Source organism: Melospiza georgiana, chromosome 20 (assembly GCF_028018845.1).
Source record: "Melospiza georgiana isolate bMelGeo1 chromosome 20, bMelGeo1.pri, whole genome shotgun sequence".
Lineage (NCBI taxonomy): Eukaryota > Metazoa > Chordata > Aves > Passeriformes > Passerellidae > Melospiza > Melospiza georgiana.
The window spans coordinates 3929246-3951839 of record NC_080449.1 but is presented as its reverse complement, the minus strand read 5'-3'; the positions used below and the strand labels follow the sequence as shown (position 1 = coordinate 3951839).

Genomic DNA, 22594 nt, shown 5'->3' with positions numbered 1-22594 from the left:
TGACAGGGCTTTCAATGCCAGTTGTGTGAAAATATTTTCTAGAATTTGTAAAAATTAGAGCCAAAATGACTTGGAATAATTCCTATTTTCAAAAATAACTTAAACCTTCTATAGCCAAACTACCAGCAGCTTTCAATAGTTCTTTGGTCTACCAAGGAAATATTTGGTGTACCCTAGGCCACTTTTAAACACATTTTAGACTTTCAAAGATCAGTTGTCTTTTTTTTTTTTTTGAAAAGATCTTTCTTTACTGGAAAAGGCAACTGCAACAATTTTTTGAAGTATTTTTTTGGAGAGAATTTCCATTTTTGAGCCAGCATTTTGAAACCCTGCCTGGAAGAGCAGCCAGGCCTTCTGGGTGAATCCTGCTGGTGATTGTTGTTAAAGCTGCCTAAGAGGGAGGATGGAAAAACCCCTTTTGTACCTGGCACAGGCCCCCGGGGGGCTGGACTTGCTCCCTGCTGTTCTTATTCTGCTTGTAGAAGTCAAATATCATCAGGGCTGCGTAGACCTTCCCCACAGTCATTTCATCAGCTGCCAGAGCACGGGCAAAACACAGCAGAGCCATTCCAAGGATGAAGAGAAGACAGGAATAGGAAAAAAAAAAAAAAAAAAAAAAAAACAAACCACAGAAAATGGTGAAAAACAGGGAGAGGGAGGAAGCAACATGAAAATTTTTAGGAAAAAATAATTTATTAATAAAATAAATAATAATTATCAATAAGAAATTATTTTATTAATAAGATAAATAATTATTAAGAATTTTTTATTTTATTAATAAAATAAAATTATATTTTATGAGAATAATGAGGCAAAACAGACACAGAAGAGTAGGGGAAAGGAAAAAAAAAAGAAAAGGTTACAACAGATTCTTCAGGTCTTTGCCTGTTGCTGCTTTGCCTTGGTTCGGAGCTCTCTGTGGCAAACACAGGGATTGTGTAGGCAAAACCAGGCAGGAAAACTCAGTGGCATTGTCAGCATTGCTGAGAGAATTCCTAAATTCATCCTAAATTCATCCCAGACCCACCCCAGCCTTACCCCTGCTTCTCTGAAGTACAGTGAGTGGGGTATAATGGGCTAATATACTTTTAAGGAATATTTCCTTTTTCAGATGTTTTTTCACCCTCAGAGCCATGGGACAGCCCTTCCCTGCCCAGCACTGCTGCACTCACCATGGAAAAAACTGGAGCAGCAGAGATACAGGAATCAAGAGAGGAGGGGAGGGAAAGACTTCAGCAGTCACCACCCACTGATCTGCACCTCCTCAGCTCCCTCATTTTTCTTAATTAACAATGCCTTTATTATTCTATACTGCTTCTCATTAATCAGGAACCCAGAGCTAATCAAGAGAATAGCAAACTCCCCATTTTCTCAGCACTTTTTGCCCAGGACATCACCAAGTAACACAAATGCCTTTAACCCCCAAACACCTCACATCTGATTCCCTAAGCTGTCAGCAAGCTTTAGCTTTTCTTCTCCCCATTTTTCTGGAGCTCAAATGGCAGAAATTGCTCTCCCACCTTGCAAGGCACAGCCTGGAGACTGCCAGAGCTGAGGAGGTGCTCTGGGAGAGGCCACACAGGGCATTGCTCTCTTCTGGGTGCTGTTTGGGATTTGGGGTTTTCGGTGCACAGGAGATCTGCAGCACAATGAAGTCCCTGCCTGGAGGGGAGCTCAGCTCCCCCAGTCCCTGTGTGACAGAGCCAGGGCAGCACAGCGGCTGCCAAGGAGCCCAGCTGCCCTTGGGGTCCCTGCTGCATCCTCCAGGTGACCCAGACAGGGCTTGGGACAGAGCAGGCAAGGAGGGAAGAACCTAATCTGGGGATGGATAGAGCAGGCAAGGAGGGAAGAACCTGTTCTGTGGTTGGACAGAGCAAACAAGGAGGAAGAAACTTAATCTGGGGTTGGATAGAGGAGATGGGGAGAGAAAACCCTGATTTGGGGTTGGATAGAGCAGGCAAGGAGGGAGAAACCTAATCTGGGGTTGGATAGAGCAGATGAAGAGAGAAAAACCTAATCTGGGATTGGATAGAGCAGATGAAGAGGGATAATCTAATCTGGGGTTTGACAGAGCAAATGAGGAGGGAAAAACCTAATCTGTGGTTGGATAGAATAAATGAGGAGGGAAAAATCTGTTCTGGGATTTGATAGAGCAGACGAGGAGGGAAAAACCTGATCTGGGGTTGGATAGAGCAGGCAAGGAGGGAGAAATCTAATCCGGGACTGGATAGAGCAGATGAGGAGGGAAAAACCTTATCTGGGGTTGGATAGAGCAGGCAAGGACAGAAGAACCTAACCTGGGGTTGGACAGAGCAAATGAGGAGGGAGAAACCCAATCTGGGGTTCCTGGGTGTCTGGGATGGACCCAGTGCTTGAAGCACTTACGTTTGTGAGGAGGCACCAGCAAATCCAGAGTCTTCTGGGACAGGTTGGGCCAGACCAGCGAGATCTCCTTCCTCAGCTCAGCATCACACTGGTGCTGCTTCACACCTCCTGCAGCCAGGGAGGAAGAGGAGAGGAGTGAAGCCCTGCCCTGGAGCACATCCCACTGTTTGCATCCCCCTTTCCCTTTCCTTGAGAAGGGTGAGCCAGCACAGCCCTTCCCTGCCCAGGGAATCTGTGAATTCTCCATGACAGAAGTGTAGGAACCCAGCAGGACCAGCCTTGCCTCAGCCTGGGCACCCTGAGTGTGAAAAATGTGTATTTTATTATTGGCTTTTCACAAATATTAAAATGAATATTATATGTGTTGTGCTAGAAAGTAATGCTGTGTTAATTCTCTGAAGTAGTGTGTTAAATATAGTTTTGGGTTATTAAAAAATGTTAAAATAGAAACGATGCTATGTAGGATACTTTTTTTAAAGAAAGGACTTGCAGTGAGATAGCAGCCACAGGACACCTGAATCTTTCAGAGAAAAAGAATTTATTCCTCTTTTATCAGAAGAAATGAACTTCTTCCTGCCTCAAAGGCGCTGTTAGGATTCAGAGGAAGAAGTTGTCTCTGACCAGACAGAATCCTGTGTTTGAAAGGAATTCATGCATCATGTATGAGGTGTATGAATATGCAACATGCTGTTGCTTTTAAGGGTTAATCCTTCATTAGCTGTGTCCTTTTTCGGGCTCGTGCTGCCCAGAAAAAGGTACCCGGACGTCTGTAACTCTGTTTCTATTGTCTCATATTGTCCTAATCCAAATTGTCCAAATTATTATTAATCTAATTGTATTACTATTTTTTATAACCATTTTATTACTATTAAACTTTTAAAATTTTAAAAACAAGTGATTGGTGTTTTTCACATTGAGCAGTGACCTGGGACTTAAATTTGAGCTCAAACTTATTCCACACTTAAACTCCAAGTGCCTCTTCCATTGGGGAGTGCCTGTGAGGGCAGCAGCACCTCCCAGGTGGGATGGAAAGGACTCAGACATGAATAACAGTGACAGTGTTCACAGGGGTCTGAGGATGAGGGAAGAGATGAGGATCTGACTCCATGTTTCAGAAGGCTGATTTATTATTTTATGATATATATTATATTAAAGCTATACTAAAAAGAACAGAAGAAAGGATTTCATCAGGAGGCTGGCTAAGAACAGAATAGAAAAGAATGATAACAAAGGCTTGTGGCTTGGACAGAGAGTCTGAGCCAGCTGACTGTGATTGGCCATTAATTAGAGACAACCACATGAGACCAATCCCAGATGCACCTGTTGCATTCCACAGCAGCAGATAATCATTGTTTACAATTTGTTTCTCCCAGCTTCTCAGGAGAAAAAATCCTAAAGAAAGGATTTTTCAGAAAATATCATGGCTACAAATCACAAAATCCCATAACCATTGGGTTTGGGTTGGAAAAGACCCTAAAGATCCTCTAACCCAACCCTCTGCCATGGCCAGGTTCACCCTCCACTGAGCAGTGTCCTGATGGATTACAAACCCTCCTCAAACCCACCAGCTCTTCCCAAAACCCCTGAAATGACACAAATTCAGAGTCCTACCCTAAGGTAAAGCAGAGCCAAACCCACAGCTCTGCTCCATGGGCCAAAGCCAGCCTAAATGCACACATGGAAAGTGATTAAAGGCTGGGTGAGCCCCAGGCCAGCTCCCACCTGAATTCCCCTCACAGCAGGTAATTAAAGAGTTCATCTGAATGACAGAGATTATTTTTGTAAGAGCAGAGTGAGGGAGGAGGCTCTGGGTACTCTGTTACACCGTGGTTTGAACTCCCACAAGGGAACTCATTAGGGAGGTTTATTAAGGGCCTGTTAAGCCCGCTAAAGACTCAATTAAATGTAGCACATGAAACCTATTCAAAGGGAGCTCATAACAACAAAACAGGTCAGAACCTCACACCCCAGAGCAGAGCTAAACCACAGAAATAATCCAGGGTATCAGCTGAGTTCTCCTCTCTGGCTCCCTTCCAGTTTTCAAATGGGTGGGGGGAGCTTTTCCAGTCGAAAAAGGCTGACAGGTAACTAGAAACTGAAAATTAAACAAACTCTCAGCATCCTTAGCTAGGAGTTATTCCTGAAATAAGGTGCTGGCTCTCAAAGTCACAGGAAATCCTAAAAGCATCTGTAGAAATGAATGTCTGATCCTTGTCTTGATCCCACTCCTTTGGGGAGCCCCAGGCACCTCAAAATTTTGTCCTCTTCCAGCAATGCCTCCCCAAAGCATCACAGGAGGGAGGAGATTAACTCAGATACTTGCACTGGCCTAAAACTGCTTAGTAAAGCACAGCAGCCTAACCCTGCCTTGCCCCTGCTCCCTGGAGCCTGGTTCCCTCCTGGTAACTTTTAAATTAGGTGTAAGACTGCTTAGGCCAGGCATGGCTCCAGTGTGACCCCAGGCAGGCTGATGAGATGGGGTAACGACCCAGAGAAAAGGCCGGTGCATTTGTTACACTGCAAGGTTTAATTGGGAGCTGAGTAAACGCCTGATTAACCACCTCAACAATTCCATTTTATCTCAAGGTGGAATGTGCTGCAGGGCATTTGCATTCCCTGCCAGCATGGAAGGGCTGGAACGGTTCAGAGCTGGTGTGGAAACTCATTTCTGATTCAGAGAAAGGAGGACACGTCCTGGGCTTCCCTTCAGCTGGGATGGGCAAAGATTGCCACATTTCACTGCACCCCAAAGGCAAAGGGATGCTCAGGACCCCTCTGGCCTCTCCCCAAGCTCCCCTTCATGGCCACATTTCTCTTCACAGAGAAAAACAAGGCTTTTCTCTGTGAAGAGAAAAGGATATTCTTTCTACAGCTTCCCAAGGATATTTTCTGGGATTCACATCCTCTGAACCTCAGAGAAAGAAAAAAAACCAATTCTTATCTCATTTACTGCTCCTGTGTTTTGGAACAAGTGGAATGCATTGAGGAAGATTGTTTACCTGAAGGAATTTACTTGATTAGATTCTGGTGTGAGTGTTTTGATTCACTGACCAGTTGAATCCAGGTGTGTGTGTGTGTGTCAGGACAGTCACAAAATTCTGTGCAGTTGAGTACTTGTGCAGATTCAGTTTGGATGCAGTGTAATATAAAATAATATAGTATAATAAAGTAATTAATTAGCCTTCTGATATCAATGGAGTCCTCCTCATTTTCTCCCCAGACGTCAGGGTTGCCTTGATTTACTACACCCATGTCCTCAGGTGTTGGCATGGGAAGATAGGAATCCCACCTATATTCTAAATTCTTCTATGGCAGAATTCCCATGGTTTTGGGAGGACACCAAGCCCACAGATGTCACTGAATACTCTGAGCTGGATAGGACCCGCAAGGATTAAGTCAAACTCTTCAGTGAAAGGCCCAGCCAGGGATAAATCTGTGTCCTTGGTGTTCCTGGCACCTTGCTGTGACCAACCAAGCCCATCTTGTGGTCAGGAGCTGGGCTGTGAGTCAATGTACTCTCAGAAAACCCCAGTTTTCTCCTGGTTTGATCTCCAGGTGCCCCAGCCACCCTGTTCCTCTCACCTGAGGCCAGTTTGATCTCCAGGTGACCCAGCCACCCATACCTGTCACCTGAGGCCAGTTTGATCTCCAGGTGACCCAGTCTGATCTCCAGGTGACCCAGCCACCCTGTCCCTCTCACCTGAGGCCAGTTTGATCTCCAGGGCCGTGCGGATCAGGGCCATCAGCGTGGAGGTGAAGTGCACAGTTAAATCCTCAGGGGAGATGGGCATGTTCATCCTCACCAGGCGCTGGGGACAGACAGGGCTGGCTGTGAGGAAGGCCAGGAGTCCTCCCCCCCACCCTCACCTGCCCCTCTCTGAACCCCCAAAATACCCAAAATACAAACAGGAAGGAACTTTTTGTGTGCTGAGCTGAAATTCTGCACGTGGATGGCAGCTCCTGTCCAGGAGTGGGTTTGGGGCAGAACCTCAGGGGTTTAATGGGTGATTTGCCAGCACTGCACTGCAATCCTACAGAGCTCCCCCAAAAAGAAGCCAGGTGGGGAGGCTCTCATCCCATTTCCTGACTGCCTCCAGTGGTGTCTGCACCATCCAGATGTTGGAACCCTGGTTACTGAGAATTTCAGATTTCTGTGCTGACACTGACCCCCAAGAGAACACTGCATTGACCTGAGGCTGTGGAGAAGCTTCCAAAATGGAATGATGGAACTGGGATTGTGGGTGGGGAGTTTGAATAATTATGAATTCATATTGAATTATGAATAATTACTGAATAATTTTATATTATAATTAGATAATAATGGACTTTGATAAGTGTGTACTATCACAGGGTGGAAAACTTATTAAAGTTTTAGGATGTAGTAATACATGTAAAGCAAGATGGAGGTTTTAGGGCAGAGGCTGGGCCTCCTTCACAGGTTTAAGTACTATTGTGTAATTAGATAAAAAAGTCCAAGGAAGTCCCTGGGTGTTGATCTGCCTGAGCACAGCCTCAAAAACCAGTGGCAGCTTGGTCTGGCCCCTTTGCTGGGGAGAGAATTTCATCTCCATGTGAAAGCTGCTTGGGCTGATATTTACACCCCTCTGTCTGCCCAGGAACCTCCTCTGTGTCTAACAACAGCCCCCAAGGGCTGGTGGAGGTGCCAGCTGCACTCCCCTGTGGCACTGCAGCAGTGGGCACAAGCCTGGCATTGTCTGTAGAGACACAGATTTTGCTGCAGCCTCTTTGCTGCCCTGGGCAAAATCTGCAGGATGGAAACTCCTCAGCTGATGGGAATTCTCCTGCTGGGGAAGGAGAGAATGGTGCAGGTGAGAGCAGGGAGCTGCTGGAGCCTCAGGGCTCGATGGGAGCCCCAATTGCTGCTCCTTTGTTTCCCCAAACCAAGCCCTGGCTGGGGCATGAAGACTTGGCCAGGTTTTCCATCTCTGGGATAACCTCCCTGCTTAGATGATCTTCCAGGTTCCAACTTCCACCTTCCCAGATGTATGGACTGAGCTGCCCTAGAATCCCAGAGTGGTCTGAGTTGGAAAAGACCTTAAAGATCATCTCATCCCACCCCCTGCCATGGGCAGGGACCTTTCCCTAGCCCAGGTTGCTCCCAGCTCTGTCCAGCCTGGCCCTGGACACTCCCATGCCCTCAGGGAGGGCAGATCCCAACCCTGGCACCTTCTGGAGACAATTTCCCCCCAGGGGGACACTTGTTGGTGTTGGCATGAGCAGACAGAGAGCACAAAGTGCTGGTCCAGTGTAAAATCTGCTCAGAGGAGCTGAAATCTCCTTGTTCACCCTTTTACACATTTTCAGCTCTCACTGCATCCTGCAGGGACCAAAGACCACTGTAACAATGTCCCTGTCACCTGAAGTCTGGGACAGACCCTTTTGCTCTCCCTCACAGCATGCCCAGAGGTTATTCTGTGTCTGCCCAGCCTCAGAGACAGGGAAATCAAAGTTCAGCCTCTCAGGCAGTGACAGTGACAAGTGCTAGCAACACCACGGGGTTGTTTGTGTTCACTCATGTCAAATGAAACGGGATTTAATTCCAATTCTGCCCTCAGCACACAAAAAGTTACAAAAACCCATCAATGAGAGCCCACAGTTAGCAATCAGAGAGTCCCAGAATCCCACTGGGGTGGGAGTGAGGGAAGGGATGCAGAAAGAAGATGCATGCAAGTGAAGAACAGGCAAATGAGGAGCAATTCCCCACAGGAGAGCTCTATCCTCACAGAAACCACCCCCAAAAACCACTTGGGCACATCTCAGGTGTCCCCAGGTGAATTCCCAAGGGATACAGATGCACAAAACAGGCCACCCACCTTTTGCTGCAAACCCAAATTTTGCTGCAAACCCAAATTTTGCTGCAAACCGGTGCCTGGAAGAAGCTCTCCCTACCCCACCTCCTTGCCCTGCTCCCTGCATTTCCCTCTGCACTGCCATTTTCTCCATCCCAGTATCCAAACTGGTCAAAATGGTAACTCAGACACCTCCAGGCCACTGGAATCCCCAACGTGAGAACACAGCAGGGAGCAGAAAGGGGGGGTTGAGGTGCTCAGGAGAGGGAAGCTGGGATGGGATGAGTCCCTGTGTCCCCTCAGGTGCCAAACTGGGATTCACCTCCCTCTGGACAGCACTCGAGGAGTTCTTGCCCTGCCAAGAGGAGCTGCAGGTTGCACCTTCCAGCTGCCCATTTTTTGGCCAAAAAAAAAGGCCATAAGTTAAGAGAGAAATGTCTCAGAACCTGCAGCAGCCAAAGCCAACAGGCCTCAGCTAAAGCCACAAAAGATCCTCTCAAAAACAGGGAAAATTCCTGTCTTGGAAGCCCCTGGCTTGAGAAAATCTGTTCTTTAAATGAATATCTGGCATGTCTGAGAGCTCCTGCTGAGGGTGGAGCAGCTGGAAAAAAAGAACTGATTCATCTTGGATCCAAAACAGCTTTGCCATCATGGCCGGGGTGGTGAGGGAGGGTTGAGTGAGACATTGTCACCCCACAGCCCAAATCAATGTCCCAAATCCCCGTGGGCACCCAGGGGAGCCAGGAATCGGCTAAGAACATAGCTTAAAAAAAATTGAAAAAGTTGTTTAGAGTGTACTCAATTTTTAAAAAAATTAACTTTCACCCCATTTTTTTTCTGTTTCTTCTGCTTGAAGTTGTGCTTCAAGGCTGTGTCAGAGCTGTAGCTCATGGTTTGAAACAGGATGAAAAAAAAAACTAAAAGGGGGGAAAACGGAAAAGGGGGGGAAAGGGAAGGGGGAAAAAGGAAAAGGGAAAGGGGGAAAAGGAAAAGGGAGGGAAAGAAAAAAAGGAAAAGGGAGGGAAAGGGGAGGAAAAAAGGAAAAGGAAGGGGGAAAAGGGAAAAACAACACCAAACAAACAAAAAAAAAAAAAAAAAAAAAAGCCACTAACAAAAATAACTGAACCAAAACAAACAGAAAAAAACCCCCAACTCTAATTTGGACAATTTCCCATCTTTCTGGAGCCCAGAAGGAAATTTTAGGAGCCTGCTGCTCTTTCCCTGCACTGATGAAGAACGTGCATCACTTGGGAATCACCCAGGGGCTGGATCAGTGTTTGGGCTCGGTGACCTTGGAGGTCTTCTCCATCCTAAATGATTCTGTAATTCTATCAATCTTAGTCTTTTCTATGCCATCAGACGAAAAGGGGGAAAAAACCTCTTTGACATCACTCTGCTGTTTTAGGATTTGCTCACTGTCCTTGCCCATGGCAGAGGGTGGATGTGGAAGAGCTTTGAGGTCCCTTCCAACCCAAACCATCCCGGGATTTTCTGATTCCTGGGCTGATCCAGGGGCGCTCGGGTGAATTAATGATGGGGAATATAATTTTAAAAAAGAAGGGGTAAAAAAAAAAAGAAAAAAAAAAAGGTGGGAATGGTTCCCAGGAGCCCTGAGCTGCCAGGACAGGAATCCCCAGCCCCGGGGGAGGAGGCGCAGCCGGCAGCAGGTGGAGTCCCCGCTCCGCTCTGGGATCCCTCCCGCAGCCCCCGCGGTTCATTATAGTCGGATTTGGAGCTCGTTAAAGCTCCTGCAGGAGAGAGCCCCAGAGGCGGCAGCCCCGCCGATGTCTCCGGAGTCTCGTAATTAACGCGGTGCTGATAACGAGCGGCTGATTAGAGGCGGGGTCGGGAGGCTGCGCTCGGGGCGCGGGGTCCGGGCGCGGTCAGGAGGCGGCCCCGGCGCTGTTTAATTGGGAATTAACAAAGGCAGCGCTAACGAGGAACCAAATCTCTGTGACAGGAATAAATTCACTTCAGTTTTGCTCAGGAGCTGCTTGGGCAATGGCCCAAAAGGCAGGGAAAAGGTTGGAGGAATAGGGGGGAAATTCATCCCGGGATCAAAGGTGTCTTGCTGGATTCCAGCGTGACCCAGAAAAAATTACTACACCCTAAATCCTGTTCCCTGGCACATTTCCAAAAAGAAGCACACAGTGCCTGGAAAACTACTGGCACTCCGACAGATTTGAATTATTAAGAGCACCCCATAAACCTCTGGGACAGGAACTGCTCTGGGAATGATCCCCAGACAGGAATAAATTCGGGACAGTGGGAAATGAGGTCGAGTTTGGTGAATAAATTATTTGCTATGAATAATTCACCCCGACCTAGTTGGAATGATTCTATCTGGTTTAATTCTGCTGGCTTTGGAGAGGCTGTCCACAGCTTTTATCCCTCTCAGATCATCCCAGGAATCACAGAATCCCGGGATGGTTTGGGTTGGAAGGGACCTCAAAGCTCGAACAGTTCCACCCTCTGCCATGGGTGAGCAAATCTTAAGACAGCAGTGAAGGCAAAGAGGTTTTCTTCACCCTTTTCATCTGATGGGATAGAAAAGACTAAAATTCATGGCATCACAGAATCATTTAGGATGGAAAAGACCTCCAAGACCATAGAGTCCAAACACTGATCCAGCCACCACTGACCCATATCCCCAAGTGCCACATCCACATCTGTCTGGTTTTAAATCTCTCCAGCAGTGGTGATTCCACGACTACCCTGGGCAGCCTCTTCCAGGGCTTGAAAACTCTTTGTGTGACAAAATTCCTCCTGATGTCCAATCTAAACCTCTTCTAACAAACCCTGAGGCCGTTCCCTCTGCTCCTGTCCCTGTTCCCTGGAGCACAGCCCAACCCCTGGCTGTGCCCTCCTGTCAGGAGCTGTGCAGAGCCACAAGGGCCCCCTGAGCCTCCTTTGCTCCAGGCTGAGCCCCTGCCCAGCTCCCTCAGCCTCTCCTGGGGCTCCAGACCCTTCCAGCCCCTCCATGCCCTCCTCACTGTGGGTGGCCCAGCAGCGAGCACAGGAATTTGGGTTTTTCCAGCCTCGTCCCCCAGCCCCGTGCAGGATAGAGCTCCCTGGTGCACCTCGGGCAAGCAGCAAAGCCACACGGAACTGCAGAGGCTGGTCAGGCTGACCAAGGAGAACAGTTGAGAAAGGGGAACCAGAAAACAGCAGAAAGGAAGGACAGCAGCCAAGGAGGCTGCAAAGAGGGGAAAATCCAAACAAAAACCAGTGTGGACGTGCTGAGAAGGCAACAAAGACGTGGGGAGAACACACAAAACCTCTGACAAGGACTGGGGAAAGTAGACATGGAAAGAAAAAGGGGGTATATGTGAGGCAAAAGAGCTTTTGCTGGACAGAACAGTCAGGGGTTTAAAAAGCAGAGGGACAGGGAGAAAACAGGGCAGAGACAAAGCCCTGGCTGCTGTTGGCACTGACTGAGCAGGAGCAGGGGGTGATACCCCTCTGCAGGCTGAGGGAGGGGGCAGTGCCCAGGGGGATTTCAGTGCCCAGGGGGATTTCAGTGCCCTCCCGAGTCTCTCAGGGGGATTTCAGTGCCCTCCCGAGTCTCTCATCACTTGGGAGCAGATGTCACATGAGTGACACCACGGGGGACACCTGGCAGGAGCAGGGCAGGAGGTGCCACATCCCACCACAGCCATGGGGGAAGGTGCCCAGCACCAACCCGTGAATGTGCTCATGGAAAAGAGGAGGAGGGAAGGAGCAGAAACCAGTCCTGGCTCATGAGGGGTTAATTTATCAGCAATAACTGGGTGAGAGATCAGCCACAAATGCAGCTTTAATCCATGGGGGAAATCCTGATCTTGCCTTAAATCGGTATTTTGTAGTTCAGGGCTCTTTGATAAGGGGGAAATGAATGTGATCATCTCCAAACTCAGAGAAATCCAAAGTTCACCCAGACTGGAGCTGTTTGAACCCATCTCTGCCTGTACTTGAAACACACAGACACAATCCAGAGGTTTCTTCTGAAATTAATGATGTCTTTAAAAAATCAGGAGTCTGGGTTATAAAAAGAAGCTATTCCTATGTACCCTGGTTCTGTGGGTTTGTTCTGTAGGGACAGACAAATTAAAGGAGATATCAGGAAATTCTCGGGCTGAAGAAATGCCTCTGGGCACAAAGTCTGCTATGAAAACCAGCCCAAAATCTTATTTAAAAGGGTGAGTTCTCTCCAGTTTTAACACATGATCTCTTTATCCCCTTTTGTTTTCTTCTTTTTTGAATTCTATAAGATTTAGGAAAAAGCATTTTATCCTTGTGTTACAGCCCCAGAGCAGATCTGGTTGCCCACCTGCAAACACCTTCTTCCAGCAGGACACAGCTCTCCTAAATCAGTGGAAACTCACAGGAGGCAAATCCTTGGATTTCTGTGGATAATTCGTGCCTAAAATAGCTGAGGCCTGGAATTTGTATCTAGTTGGGTTCCTCAAGCTCAGTTATGGTGGCCAGAAACAAATCAAATACAGCAAAGCCACCTCACTGAAGAGATTTAAAGTTATGTTTCATTTAATTTTAAATCCTGGAAGGCTGAGGAAGGATCTTGTAGGAAGATTTATCTGAATTTCTTCCTGCCTGAATAAATCAGCCCCAGCTTTGGGTCTGGCTTGAGCCTCTTCACAAAAATCTTGGGTTTATTTGGTCTCAGTGAAAAATCCCTCAGTACAGGAGGGGCTGTTGGGGTGTGGATCCTTTGGGTTGAGTTTTGGGGTTTGGGGGTGGCTGGAGTGACACCAGCAGCCAAAAACTCCTGTTGGGTTTGGTGGATCCTCAATCACACCAGTGAAAAATAGCTCTGAACAACCTCTCCCTCTAAACTAGGAGGTTCAGTGGTGAAACTTCAAGGAATCCCCCTGGAAATGGAAGTCTCCAAGCACCCTGAGAGTTGTTGGGAGGCCAGCCTGGCCTTTACTGCTCCATTTCCATCTGAATTTCCAGCCAGGCAGCAGCCTTTGGGATAGAATTCATTCTGGTGGCTCAATTAAAAAGTTTTGCCAAATCAGCAATAAGCTGGAGTGATTTCTCCATCTCCCTGTCCTAAATGTTTTCTGTTAAAGTAATTTCTTCCACGAGAGTGTTTAAGGAGCCCTTCTGGTGTCCTCTCTGTTTAATTGCTTGCTCACTCCTACAGTACTGCCTACTCTAATTACTCCAGTCTAATTAAGAGGAGACAAAAACAACATTCTACTGGAGGATTAGTGAGACAAAGAGCCCTAGGAAGAAAAATGGGGATCTAATGGGGGGTAATTTGCTCATTAGCACTGTCCCTCCCCAAATTAACCTAAATGGGAGGAGAATGAGAGAAAAGAGAGAGAAACACTGACAGAAAGAGCAGAGACATACTTAGAAAGACAAACTGATGTGCCAGTTTCAATGACCAGAAAAAAAGTTACCCCCCAAAAATTATATATATAAATATATAAGAATGAAAAAGAAAAAAAAATCAGAAGATCCAAAATCTTCCTTGGAAAGCAGAGAAAGCACCAGAAAAGTCCAGAAGAACAACACCAATGCCACAGAAACCCCACTTGAGCCACGGCACAGAAAGCTGGTGGTTGGGCAGGAGTTCCTGGGGAGGTTTTCTACCTTATAGGCAACACGAGCTGGGCATTTCTTCCCAAGGCCTAGAGGTGGGGACATGTGTCTCAGCATCTCATACATGTCTGTGTAACTGATGCGCCCGCTGGCACCACAGGGATGGAGGCAAAAGCACCAGGACACAGAAATCCCATCGGATTGAGGCGGGGAAAAACGGGGAAGGGGTGGGGGAAAAGGCAACACAATGGAGCAAATGAAAAGGGGGAGAGAGAGAGAGAGAGAGAAGGGAAAGCAGACAAGAAAACAGAGATCTGGTTAATCAGATTTCTCCGGGAAACAAAACCAAACTCAAGAGGTGGGGCAGGAGAAAGGAGGCTCCGCTTCCGTTGCTGTTTCGGCGCCCAACGTCTCCTCCTCCTGCAGGGGTGGCCCTGGGAATGATTGATGCCCCTTGGGGGATAACTGATGCCCCTGGGGAATGCTTGATGCCCCTGAGGAATCCTTGATGCCCCTGGGGAATCCTTGATGCCCCTGGGGAATGCCTGATGTCCCCTGGGGTAGAAGGGGTGGCAGGGCTGGGTTTGGCTGGCTGTTGGTGGGCTGGGGATGAAGGCTCCCCCATCACCCCCCCAAAGCAGCCAGGTCACCATGCCAGGGAGAGCTGGGGGCAGAGTTATGGGACAGGGCTGGGGGAACACAGCCCAGCTTTCCTGCCAGGAAGCAGCACTTTGGGTTTGGGTGATGGGACAAGGGAGGAGTCAAACGTGGGGGAATTGCTGAGGGATGCACAGGGACTGCTCCCACTCCAGGCTGGGATTCTGCAAATTCCTGTTCCAGTAAAAGCAGAGCCCAGCCCTAGCAGGAGGTGGGAGGAGAACATGCTCCTCCCTTACTTTTGGCACTTTCCTTGTTTTTCACCAAGCCAACCTCAACTGCGAATTGCAGAGGTTTGGGAAAAGTCACTCAGAGCAGCCCATTGCTGAGGGCATCTCCCTTCAGCACTCGATGGAAAAATCCTGGCCTGAAAAACAAGGGGTGCAAAACAGCAAGAAATTCCTGCTTCACCTTTTTGTTCCTGTTGGAACTGGGAGCAGAACTGTGCCAATCTCCTTTTGTTGTCCCAACCGCTTATACAATGTGCAAATCTCTGTTGCCTGGCATCTGAGGAGACCCAGGGATGTTATTAATTAGAGTTTCACCCCTGGAAAAGCAGGATAATGTCCTCATCTCTATACCAACAAAGAAAACCTAAGCACCCATTTAAACCCCCCTTTCTGAGCAGGAACCTTCCCAGCAGCCCAGTGCCCTGACACACATCTCAGTTCCTATGTAAAGCTTTGATGGAGGAGGAGAGAACTCACCCAGCCCAAAACATCTATTCCTGTCCCTGGTAACTGTGCAGATAAAATCCCACCCAGCTCTCCCAGCCCAGAGCTGATTTGGAGGCTGCTGAGAGACACAAATGGAGCTGGAGCCAATGTCCTCCCCTGGCTCCTTCCTGCTCCTGGGCTTGGGGTCTCCTCTTCCTCTGCAGAGCTTCAGAGCTCTTAATCCTCACTCAGGTGTGGGAAACACCTGGGCTGGAGTGGAGAATAAGAGGAAGCTCTGGCTGGTGGCTTCCAGCCTTCTCCTTCATCCTCTGTTTTCCAATAAATTCCCTGCCTGCAACTTGGTCCCCACTGCTGCCCATCCCATGCTGATTTCTCAGCAAGATCTGTCCCAAATCCCCCACCTGGGCTCCCAAGCACAGTGAACTCCCCCTTTGCCATGAGCAGGAGCTTTCCCTGGGTGTCCACCACAGCTTAGAGACGTCATTTAACCCCCAGGTCATCTCTGGCTGTGGCACCATGGAAAACTCATCCCTCATCCCTTATCTCTGCCCAGATCCAATGGATTTCCAGCTCAGGAAGTTGATCACTCAACAATGCTACGAAGCCAAACCAAAGTTGCTGCTCCCTGGAAACTGTGGGATGCCATTTCTCTCTGGAATCTATTGAAGTGCTGGGATAATTTTCCCCAGGACTTCCCAGCTGGAGCTGGCAGGATGGAAGCTGGAGGGTTCCCTGTCCCATAAAACTGCCTGTCCCCAGCCAGCTGGGGTGTGGGAGGAGACAGGGAAGGGATGCATGGAGGAGAAAGGAGGCAGTCAGTCAATCATTCCTTTTTTCAGGCAAGGGATTGGTTACGTTACACTTTCTGTTCTCTACTGGTTGCATTTGCACTCGGGGGAGGGAAGAGGGGATAAAAAGAAACAGAACCAGGACTAGAGATGCTGGAGGGATCTCTGAAATTCCAAACCTTGTAGGCCACCCTATGAGGGCACTTCTTTCCTAGGCCCAGGGGTGGAGCAATTACACGTAACAAATTGTACATATCCTTATAATGAATGCGGCAACTGGAAAGGAAACACCAGAGGTTATGACAGCAAAATCCAACAGGAATCAGCTTTTCCACAGGCAAACAGGGAAAAAAATCAGCTTTTCCACAGGGAAACAGGGAAAATCAGCTTTTCCACAGGGAAATAGGAAAAAAATCAGCTTTTCCACAGGGAAACAGGGAAGAATCAGCTTTTCCACAGGCGAACAGGACAAGTTGGAAGGGCAAAACACGCTGAAAAGAAAGGTTAGTCTGGAAAGGAAGGAGCCACTTTAACACACAGAGAGAACTTCCAACTGCTCACCCAACCTGATATCCTTGGATTTTCCTCTGGGAAACCTTCAGTGCTGTGTGGAAGGCTTCCCAAGCATTTGGTTTCCTTTCCCACTCATGCTTTAATTCCCTGTCCTGAGCATCAGCCTCCAGACTCTGCTGCCCAACACCCAGAGCCTGCAGGCTACAAAGAGCCCCTTTAATGGATTATACCTGGGATTTTATTACAGCTCTTCAATGGATTATTGCCAGGATTCAAATTAGCTGCTTTAAAACCTTGGGAACCTTTCCCTGCCATTGTCACCTCCTACATAACCCCAGCAGGGCCATTCCTGAGCAATGAGGAATTTGCTGGGAGAGCAGAAAGTGTCACCTCCAGAGCCTATTGGGCATTGGCACTGGGAAAATCCCACTTTCAATATGAGAAGGAGAAATCAGACACCTCCTGGAAGCTTTATGGTCAGTCTCATTAACTTCCCACAATAATTTCAGCTAATTAAACAGCAGGATTATATTTCTTAAATTTTTTGTATAACCAGCTTTTAGGTGAGAAGAGCTGAACTTCAAAACTACCTCTGAAGAAAACCGGAATGCTTTGGTGCCTTAGATTAGAAATGGGGCTGTGTGTTCTATCCCCACCTGTCAGAGCTGGGGCAGCTCTCTGCTGTCCATGGGGCAGTTGTTTCTTTATCCCTCCCACAGCCAACCCTCCCTCCAGGAGATCTCTGCTGTCCATGGCCACTGAGTGTCCCTGCAGGGCTGATCCAACCCCAGCATCCCATGGGGAGATGCTGCGCCCAGGGGAGGAGCCAAGCATTCCTACCTGGATCCAATCTGAGCCTGGCACAGCACAGCAGCCTTTGCCCCCTGCACTGCCAGAGGAGCAGCTTTCTGCTGCCCTGCATGGCCAGAGGGAGCCCAGGCCCATCTGCAGCAGCCCTGGAGCTGCAGAGGAAAACTCCCCCCTTGTGCAGGATCCCTGCTGCAGCAGAGCCACAGCTGGGGCTGCAGGAGGGCTGAGCCCCCTGGGGTGGGGCTGGGACACCCCCTGACACACAGAGGGGCAGGCTGGATTCAATGGTTTGTTTTATTTGTACTGTTGCATTTGTATTTTTAATTTTCCTAGTAAAGAACTGTTATTCCTGTTCCCATATCTTTGCCTGAGAGCCCCTTAATTTCAAATTTATAATAATTCAGAGGGAGGGGGTTTGCATTTTTCATTTCAAGGGAGGCTCCTGCCTTCCTTAGCAGATAACCTGGCTTTTCAAACCAAGGCATTTGGCCTCTCTGTATTTATTTTGGTGCATTCTGTAAAGAAGGATGGAATGTTTTGGGAGAACTCTTTCAGTGTTGCTGCTTTTTGGGATGTGAAGAATTAAGGTCTATTCAAAGCCTTCTCCAATCAAGTCCAGACTGTGAATTTGAGAGGAAATGGAACCATGCAAGTCTTGGCTCCAGGCCTAATTGTGGGTCTAAAAAGGATTTGGTTTAACTGAAGCACCAAGTTTACACTTTCCTTACAATTCTAGAAGGATTCTGGAAAATCAGGGGGTCGCAAATACGGCTGAACACTTCCCTGAGCTCTCCAAGAGTTTGAGGAAGGCTGGAAAACCAACAGATGATTTGTCTTGGGAGGAGATGGCACAAAATCAGGACAAACAGGGATCCTTTTCCCGGTTCAGAGAATTCCAGAATGGTTTGGGGTGGAAGGACCTTAAAGTCCATCCCATCCGTGCCATATCAGGGACACCTTCCACCATCCCAGGGTTCTCCAAGCCCCTCCAGCCTGGCCTTGGGCACTGCCAGGGATGGAGCAGCCACAACCTTTTGTTTAAATCTGATTTTCCTCAGCATCCTGTTATCCCAGAGAGCCCAGAGCCCCCTTGGGAGCACCTGCAGCTCCTCCTGAGTGCTCTGGGGACAGCTGATGGCAATGGGATGGCCAGAGCAGCATCACCACTATCCCCACTGGGTGGGCACTGGGAGAGGAATAAAACTGATAAAGAACTCACTTTCTGTATGTTGAACAAATAAAAGCTCCTATAAATCCAATTGTGTTTTCTTTCCCTGTTCATCCTTAAATCCTGTTTTTCCTACTTTCTTAATTAACTCTCACCAAACCATCCTGGGCTCCCTATTTCTCTCAGCCTCTCTTTTTCTTTTGTGAGCTCAAGGCTTTTTGTCACCCCCAAATGCAGCAGTTTTCCAATACTCCCCCCTAGGGAGGGTGGCACAGCTGGAATAACAGCTCCTAACTGCCTTTTTTACTTCAATTTCAATGTTTTTTCCTAGAAAAGTTGCCAAGAATTTGGATTTTGTAACAAAACCAGTGTTAATATCAGAAATAGGGGTAAAATACACATTAAGTTGTGTTTAAAATATTATCTATATAATAAAAATATAACAGTTGTGGAGCATCTTTCATTGGGGGTCTCAAGCTAAGAAAAATGGATAAACACTGTAATTCCATTTTCCTTGGGATAATAAAGAAGAGACCTTGGGAGAAGTGATAGCTAGTGACCACATTCAGTTCAAATCATGGAATAATCAAATAATGGAATAATCAAATAATAAAATCAGTTGAGTTGAAAAAGACCTCTAAGATCAGAAAGGTCTTAAATCAAAATTATTGAAAGTTCTGCCTTAAAGTGTGGAAGGATTTCAGATTTGTGGAGATTTTAGTCCCACTTCTGAAAATGTGATTTCAGTGGAACTGTTCACACTCGATAACTTCCCACCAGAGTGAAAAGGAAACAGGGTTAGAGAAAAAAAAATAAAAACAAAAAACCAGAATTAGCATCTTAGTGTGTGACACTTTCTGCATTAGCAGCTCTGGGAGTGGAAAGTTTGGCCCCTGAGTGACTCAGAGTTAATAGAGCAAGAAATCTTCCTGTAAACTCACTGCTGGTGCCTCTTCTGGGTGGAAGGTTCCTGAATATAAACATTAAAAATCCACATTGATCCCATTTTCCCCCTTGCAGGTGTGTTCCTCCTCCCACAGATGTAAAGCCAAGGCTGTTTTTCTAAGGAGCACTCCCGAGTTTTCAGCTTCATTGAGATTTTTTTCATTGAGGATTGGATTAGAAAAAGGGAAAAAGAAAAGCTATTTGTGCCTACTAAATCCCCACAAAGGATTTGCTGTGTCACAGACCTCGTGGGGATGAAAATCTGCCTGGAGATTACAAGCTGGTAGTAAGTGTGGAGTAAATATTCAGGTTGGTAGTAGGGATGGCTTGGAGCAGTTCAAATCCCCCACAGTTCAGAGAAATGCAGGTTTTTGGAACAAGTTTCCATTTAAAGTTAGGCTAAATCATTTGAAGTGAGATTTGAAAGCAGTTTAATTGCATCCTAGCAGGGAGTTTGAGATGTTGCTTATCCAAATACTCCCTGCCTCTGTCTCTGCTGAAGGGAAACAAAAAAGAAAGGAAAGATTGGAAGAGCTGGAGGCATCACAAATCCAGAGGAGATTCATGGCACAGGAACTCACAGGGAGGGAAAAAGGGATCCAAAATTAGCAGAGCTTTAAATTAACAAAGAGTCTCCCAACAGGCAAATTCCCAAATAGAATATCAAGGGATTATTGGGACCTGGGACAGAGCATCCAGAAATGAGAATAACCCCATCACCAGGGCTGTGGTGCAGCAGTACAGAAAAGCCAGAAAAGCAATATATTAAATCAGTCCTGCTCTTAAGTGGTCATTGGGCAGGGCCATTCCCTCAATTTAAGAGAAAATTCCTTAATTTGGGGTCTGTGCTGCTGCTCCACTGCCTAAGCCCAGTGTACAGGCCCCTGTGTCTTGGAAAAATTAAAATTTAAAAAGAAACATTGTCCAGTGTGAGAAAACCATCCCCTCCTTTAACCCACTCATAAAACAGGAATATTTTATCAGAGAATTAAATATAAGAATTAAACAGTTCCAAACTTTGGCCCATTTCATTTCATCCTGATAATTCTGCACATCTTATAACTTCAACTGCAACTCCTGAGCTAAATATTACTGAAAAGGCTAAAATTCCCACGTAGAGTTTGGTATCACTACAAGGAGGCTTGCAGGAGGAAAATGTTGTGTTTAATGAGGAAAGGCTGTTTGAAAAAATCCCATTTATTCAGGAAACCACCCTAAGGCAGAGGAGCATCACATCATTCCCTGTGGGAGCGGGTGGGAGGATGGAGCAGAGCCTGCAGGACCTGACTCAGATGCAGCCTGAGGTGTCTGCACAGCATTTGGGAACCCACTAAGGTTGATCTCAATTAAAACAACGCTGCACAAATGAGGTGTGAACCTCTCCCACTCCCTCAAGTGCTGCCAACAGCCGCAGATTTGCGGATTTGCATCTCCGGATGGGATGCAGGAACCAAAAGCTCCTTTTGGAAGTGCTAAATCACTTTTCTCCAGGGCCATTTAGGCGGGCTCAGTGGAACTGAGGCTTTAATCTGTTCATTTTTGGCTGCGCTTTGCTTGCAGGACTTGGGTGTGCGGGAAGGAAACGCCCTTGCAGTGACACCAGCTCTGTTCCTCTCCAGCGCTCAGGGAATCGCAGCATTTAACAGCAGTGGTACCCAAATCCTGGGGCTGTTGAACGGGCTCTGGGCGTGCTCAGGTGCAGCATTACAGCTGCAGTGTCCCTCTGTCCTTATCGTGGTGTCCCTCTGTCCCACCCTGCTGTCCCTGTGTCCCGCACGTACCAGGCTGCCGGGTCGTACTCTGCCCACACCCGCACGAACTCGTCCAGGTGGTGCGGGCCGAGGATGGAGGAGTCCCGGGTTAGGTACTCGAAATTGTCCATGATCACTGCCACGAACAGGTTCAACATCTGCGGGGAAAGAGGAGCAGAGAAGGGAGGGGAGAAAGAAGGGAAAGGAGAATGTGGAAGGAGAAAATGGGAAAGAAGGGAGAGGGGAGCAGAGAAGAGAAGGGAGGAAGGAAATGGGAAAGGAGAAAGGGGGAAGAGAGGAAAAGGGAAAGGAGAAAGAGGGAAGAGAGAAAAAGGGAAAGGAGAAAGGAAGGGGGAAAGGGGAAGGGAAGGGAAAAAAAGGGGAAGGGAAGGCAAGGCAAGGGAGAAAGAAGGGAAAGAAGAAAGGGGGAAGAGAGGGAAAGGGAAAGAAGGGAGAGGGGAGCAGAGAAGGGAAGGGGGAAAGGAGAAAGGGGAAGGGAGAAAAAGGAGAAAGGAAGGAAAAGGAGAAGAGAGAGGGAAACAGAAGGGAGCAGAGAAAGGAGAAGGGAAATGAGAAAGGGGGAAGAGAGGAAAAGGGAAAGGGGAAAGGAAGGGAAAGGAGAAGAGGGAGGAACAGAGAAGGAAAGGGAGAAAGGAGAAGAGAGAAGGGAGAAAGAAGAGAAAGGAGATGGGGGAAGGGAAAAAAGGGGAAAGGAGAAGGAAAATGGGAAGGGAAGGGTGGAAGGTAAAGAGGAAGGGGAATGGGAATGAGAATAGAATTTTAAAAATTAAAACCTGGTAGAGAAGCATGCATGAGTCCCATAACTGGATGTTTCTACAAGGACCAGCCTCACCCCAGGGAGAAACTCTCGGAACACAGCCCTGGATCCCTGGGAATGCCACTGCTGCCTCCTCCTCTCCTGCCCATTTTTCCACAGCCCCATCACTGGTGCTGCCTCCAGCATGATCCAGCCTGGATCCCATCTCAGCAGATCAATGAAATGAGTGTGATGCTCCCAGGAAAGGCTGCTGAACTCACACATTGTCCCACTGCCCTTCTTCCGAGGGACGGTATAAATCAAGCCAAACCCCATTAATGCTTAATTCCAAATGTTAGAACCCCTGGGAGAAGAGAGATAAACCCTTTCCCTTTAATGATTAAATGATCTCTTTAGGGATTTTATCAGCAGGATGATAAATGGGGTTTAGCTAAGTTGGCTTGGTGGTGTCTAAATTATAATTAGGGATGAGGAGGAGGCACAAGGATGAGGAGGGTTTGGGGGATCCACAGCAGCACCTCCACTTTGAGGGGTCAGGACTGACTTACCAGGAAGGAGCAGAGGAAAATGAACGACACAAAGTAGAAATAGGCGAAATCACTGCCACACTCCTTTTTGGTGAGGCCAGAGAGGGGGTCACAGGCTCTGTTGCTCAAGCAGGACAACATGATCTCGTGCCAGGCTTCCCCCGTGGCGCTCCTGCAACACCAGAGCAGAGGCTGAGTTTATCCAACCCTCCCCATGACAGCCACCCTGCAATAA

The 22594-nt window shown here is 47.6% G+C and overlaps 1 protein-coding gene across 8 annotated transcripts in view; it reads right to left on the bottom strand.

The window, feature by feature from the left end:
• CACNA1B (calcium voltage-gated channel subunit alpha1 B) overlaps positions 1-22594 on the bottom strand; it is a 324524-nt gene that overhangs the window by 19635 nt on the left and 282295 nt on the right. For all 8 annotated transcript variants that reach the window (XR_009115431.1, XR_009115432.1, XM_058038142.1 and 5 more), the window contains 6 exons: positions 22381-22531; positions 21085-21212; positions 13797-13893; positions 6086-6194; positions 2386-2493; positions 425-534 (listed from right to left, as the gene is read on the bottom strand). Coding sequence is in view for 6 of the 8 variants with exons in the window: in XM_058038142.1 (XP_057894125.1) it covers positions 425-534; positions 2386-2493; positions 6086-6194; positions 13797-13893; positions 21085-21212; positions 22381-22531 (703 nt within the window). In the remaining 2 variants the exon portion in view is untranslated. The remainder of the gene's footprint in view (positions 1-424; positions 535-2385; positions 2494-6085; positions 6195-13796; positions 13894-21084; positions 21213-22380; positions 22532-22594) is intronic.